Source organism: Antechinus flavipes, chromosome 6, assembly GCF_016432865.1.
Source record: "Antechinus flavipes isolate AdamAnt ecotype Samford, QLD, Australia chromosome 6, AdamAnt_v2, whole genome shotgun sequence".
Lineage (NCBI taxonomy): Eukaryota > Metazoa > Chordata > Mammalia > Dasyuromorphia > Dasyuridae > Antechinus > Antechinus flavipes.
The window spans coordinates 251,945,227-251,950,689 of NC_067403.1; the positions used below are offsets into that span (position 1 = coordinate 251,945,227).

General features: G+C 35.3%; 1 protein-coding gene across 1 annotated transcript; it reads left to right on the forward strand.

The window, feature by feature from the left end:
• Positions 1-1,364: 1,364 nt before the first annotated feature.
• Positions 1,365-3,415, forward strand: LOC127539880 (vomeronasal type-2 receptor 26-like). Its single transcript, XM_051964297.1, has one exon. It carries the CDS (start codon positions 1,765-1,767, stop codon positions 2,692-2,694), a length of 930 nt encoding a protein of 309 aa, XP_051820257.1. The 5' UTR covers positions 1,365-1,764; the 3' UTR covers positions 2,695-3,415.
• The last annotated feature ends 2,048 nt before the right edge of the window (positions 3,416-5,463 follow it).

Here is a 5,463-nt window from a genome sequence, read left to right on the forward strand (position 1 = left end):
TAGTGCCCAATTGTAAATTTCCCCATTTCTGTGGTAAAGCTTATACTAAAACTTAAACTTACTCTTCTCAAGTCTTAAGGGAAATTTAAATAATCTAAAACAGAAAAAGTCTAGATATTACCTAAATGTAGGTAACTTTGGCATTGAAAATAGGGAGTCTGGAAACAACCTTCTGGAAAACATACCTCCATAAAAGTTTAAACAGAGGACTCTGGAGAATGTTTGTGAAAGGTTCTTTTCCTTGGAATTGCAGTCTTGACGGAAACAAATTGGTTCACAAAAAATTGTATAAAAATCTTTTCTCCCCTTCCCTACACCACAGTGTTTGAGGTCCATTGCCAACACTGAGTTGGCCTGTCCTGATTAGTTATGTAACTGACTTGCATTGCTTTGTAAATAAATTGGTATATCCAAAAGCTTTTACCTTGGTTTCTCAATAGTTTTATCAGTTCACTAAACACAGTGTCTTTTTTCTTTTGTGAACCAACTTTGACCTCCCTGGCATCCTTTTGTCTTATTTTTATTCGTATAATTACAGTCAATTTAGAAGATTAAAAATTTTCTCCAGTCATATAATTGTTATCATTTCTTTAAATTCTTCATAATTGAATCATTGTAAGAATTTTTAATGTTTGCATAAACAACCTGATATTTTATGTACTTTGCAATTATTTGAAATGGAATTTATTTTCTATTTTAAACTTTTGGATATTTCATTACATAAAGATGTAGAGTTCTTAAGGGTTTACTGTGTAGCCTCATTGATGATTCTATTAGTTTTACCTGTTGTTATGTATTCTGGTTTCCCAGGATTTCCATGCCATTCAAAAATAAGGATAGTTTTATTTCTTCCTTTACTATCTTTATGTTTTAATTTCTCTCATCATAATGCAATTAATAACATTTCTGACAATATTGTCATCTTCACTTTTTTCTTAAACTTCTTGGAAAAGATACTCATCTGTGTTGTTGCATACGATTTTAGCTATATAAAGGCGTATCATTATGATATAAAAAGTTGGCCCTTACATTTTACTTTCCATGGCATTCTCATGATAATTATTTCTTTTTTTCTGAAAATTTTCTGAAATTTATTCTGAGATAAATTTTTGAATAATATGTAAGATACAGTCTCTGTGAGAGTAATTATCCCTGGAGTAATGCATACACATACAAAAGATTTTAACACTGATGAGTAGAAACATGAAGGAAACAGTTTTGAAATTCCCACTTAATGAATGGTGGAAACTAGGAAACCATTGTCAAATGTCCACAATTTTGTTTCTGCTTAAAAAATCAATATCTTTAAAGAAAATATACGATAAATATTTCATCAGTATAAGCAGAACATTGTGCCATAACAACCCAGAAGATTCAGTTATAACCTTGCATTAAAAGGACATTACAAAGTCTTGATCATCTAATTTATTAGTTCTTGGCTTTCAACGATGAAAAATGTGACAGAAGAAATGGATTCAATGTCTCAGAGAACTTTCAGATCTCATTGTGTGTGGTGTAATATTGGAAGTCATTAATATTAGATTTAGTAATCATATAATAGAGAATCAATATCTTCACCATGCTGTTTTATTCATATGTGAAGCTCCATCTGAAGATAAGGAAATATGTTGTTTTTTTTTTATTTAGCTTCTAGAATTTTTATCTTTCTGACTTAAAATAAGTACTACAAAATGAGGCTGTTTGATGTGGAATAACTAAAACTGCATTATTAGAAAAACTCTTATCTATATAAGATAGAGTGAAATGCTTTTTGTTGTGGTTCTCACAGATGCAGAGCAGTGCCTGCTGTGCCCTGAAGATCAGTACCCTAATAGGGAAAGAGATCGCTGCCTCCCCAGGATTGTGACCTTCCTGGCCTATGAGGAACCTCTGGGAATGATTCTGGCCTGTGCAGCCATCTGCTTCTCCCTCCTCACTGTGCTGGTCCTGGGGGTCTTTGTGAAGCACAGAGACACCCCCATAGTCAAAGCCAATAACCGCAGTCTCAGCTACACTCTGCTGGTCTCCCTCAGCCTCTGCTTCCTCTGCTCCTTGCTCTTCATCGGCCATCCTACCACAGCCACCTGCCTGCTACGACAAACCACATTCGCAGTTGTCTTCACAGTGGCCGTTTCCTCTATTTTGGCTAAAACCATCACTGTGGTTCTGGCCTTCAGGGCCACCAGACCGGGGAGCAGGCTCCGGAGCTGGCTGGGATCCACAGCATCTTACTCTCTCATTTTCACCTGCACCCTCATCCAAATGTGTCTCTGTGGCATCTGGCTTGGGACATACCCCCCCTTCCTGGAGATGGACATCCACTCTGAGCCTGGCTCCATTATCATCCAGTGCAACGAGGGCTCCCTCCTCATCTTCTACTGTGTCCTGGGCTACATGGCCTTGCTGGCCTTGGCGAGCTTCACCGTGGCTTTCCTGGCCAGGAACCTGCCAGATACTTTCAACGAAGCCAAGTTCCTGACCTTCAGCATGCTTGTGTTCTGCAGTGTCTGGATCTCCTTCCTGCCCTCGTACCAGAGCTCCAAGGGCAAGGCCATCGTGGCCTTGGAAGTCTTTGCCATCTTGACCTCCAGTGCCGGGATTCTCACTTGCATCTTTGCTCCCAAGTGCTATGTGATCCTTCTGAGGTCAGACAGAAATACCCTGGAGATCCTGAAAAGGAAAGGTACTTCCTGAGAAGCCAGGATGTCCCAGGTTCTTCCTCACCACTCACAGTGATGTAGCTCCTTAGCTGCTGTAGTCTTAAAAAAATGTTTTAAATGTATCTCACTTCTCCACCTTTTATTTTCTGTTAACACAATCTCTTTCATTGTCAATTGAATCTAATGACATTTTGAAAGCAGTCATATCACATGATTTCTGAGAAGTAAACCTAATCAATTGCTTTGTTGAAATATTTTACAGATAGCAGACACTATTAGTAATGATGTTAAATTATACTGCAATAATCAATGAATTTACAGATATAGCTACAGCTTTAATCTTTGACAATCCATCCAATCCTCTACTTTATTGTTTACTTCTTACAAAATTGGAACTTTAATATTTCCCCAATTTGTGAATCTGTTTTATCTATTATTACATTTATCAAATGTTATTGGATGAATGAATATATCCATGAGAGATGTCCTGGAGTATGTATAAGACTCAGTGATGGTTTGTCACCAATGAATATGAACAAGAAGTTACTATGATTTTCCTTCCTTTATATCAATTGTGTAACTGTAAAGTCATGGTCTGTTGTAGAATTTGTCAAAGCCTTACTGTTCTCTGCTAATATTGTGGGGAGTGATACAATGTAAACATCAGTAGCTGATTTTCGTAAGACATGATAAAAATGAGAATGTAGGCACATTACAGAACTTATTCTCTATTTTCTCTTTCGGAAACCTATTTCCTTTATAATATTTTTGAGGTGATATTATTTATTTATCCAATCTCCCATTACTCCTTCTGGGCAGCATTCTACTGTCTTTTATTTTTGAGACAAGTAATTCTGGGCTCAGAATAATTGTGAAGAAAATAGATTATTGAAATTCATAGCCACCCTCTAAAAAATAAACTGGATGTACTACCTTTTTTTTTTTTTTGATTTGCACTAATTTGTCTATTAAAAGCAAGAGGACAAAAATTACATTTTTTTTGTTTTTTCTATTTTCCTAATCTTCACTGATTTCCACGTTTGAATAAAATTATCTGAGGCATAGATAGTAAAAATCAAGAGATATCATCATTCCCTGATGGGATATAAGATATATAATATTTTAGGGGGCTAACATAGAAACAAAATGGGAATATTGAGCGGACTATCTCGTGTACACAGTATGGAAAGTCTGGTCATCCTTCATTCTAACCCCTATTGATTAATTTTACTCACATTTTTTATCCCAGCATCTACTGATTTTTTTTTTTAACTTGGCTGCCGTAGTCTTTTTTTTTTTTTTTTACCAGATATTTCCACAATACTGATTAAATTTTCAATAACCCCTATTGACCTGAGAGGAGATAAAGCACCTGGATGATAGCATGAGTTAAGAGTGATTTTCCAAAGGCAGCTTACTTTCAGAACAAATAAAAGTCAGAAAAGTAAAAGGTTCAGATACAAGACAAAAGAAAAGATAAGAATTGGCCCCTTAGAGAAAATGTATGTAAAACTAATCTGACTAATTTAGCACTCCACACATTCTCAAAGCTTTTGTCTTCCTTCTGCTCCAACCATGTATTCACAAGTATTCCAGAAGTCCACAATCCTTTGGCTTCTACAAATTTAAAAACTGTTGCAGTCACTCCTTTGCCATCTTTTTGGAAGGAGATGCTGAGGTGAGGGGGTCTCCTTACTTCAAAGTTTAGTGGTGACCACACATACCATGTGATGATTCTTGTTTCTCTTCTAGATAATCAGCTTAAAACAAATTGAAAAACAATGAATCCTTTCAGCAATGTACTAGGAGATACAATAAACCCACACAAATTATTAGGATTTCTATTTATTACCAGTGAAATGAAGTAGGAAGCCCTAGAAAGAGAAATTCCTTGTAGTATGACTACAGACAGTATAAAAGATTTTAAATTATTTGTTGAAATACAGGAATTATATATACATATATATATATACATATAAATGTAAATTTATACATACATATATATATATATATATATATATGATGTTGAAGTCACAAGGATCTAAGTTTGGGCATCCGCATCATGATATCCTTGCTGATTTAGTTACTGGAGACCTGATTAAAATTAGAATTCAGTACTAGTTACTTTATCTCATTCTTACAAAATTGGGGCTGAAGGATATGACAAAGACACTTTGCATATGATACTGTCTTAAACTTAATACCCCCAAAAAACAAATCTGACTGAGAGTCCACTACTGGCAGATATTTCTAATTACAAACCAGGCATTAGGATGCTCCCAAAATATGGGGAAATGAATCATTACTTATCTTACTAACTTACTAACTGGGTAGGGATTAGGTTTAATGCCCAACTGAGCAGTAGATTTCAGTACATGGAGGTCTCTATCTCCCATCTCTCCTTGAATATGGGGTAGAGTGCTTTTCCTTCTGCATCAAACTCTAAGCCACATTTCTTGGTATCAGGAAAATATCTTTCTGTCTGAAATCATGAGAGAAGTAGACTTCATGTCATAGAAACTCTGGGTAAGTAAATTGTTGATATTTGAGGTGAGTTACAGGTAAGATGAGATAGAAAAGATATGAAATTATGCTCAAATATATAACCAATAGGATCATGCAGGTGAGAATAAGTATATTTTACTAAAATCAAGATAAAAAAATGAGAATAGTATGTCAATGTTCTACAGACACTGACTTAGTTAAATAGTTAAAATTAAGGTTCTAATCTGCAGAGGTGTTTAAAAAGAGAAATGGCCTTTTTTGAGGAATAAGTTACTTTACATAAAAGGCTTTTACTTCT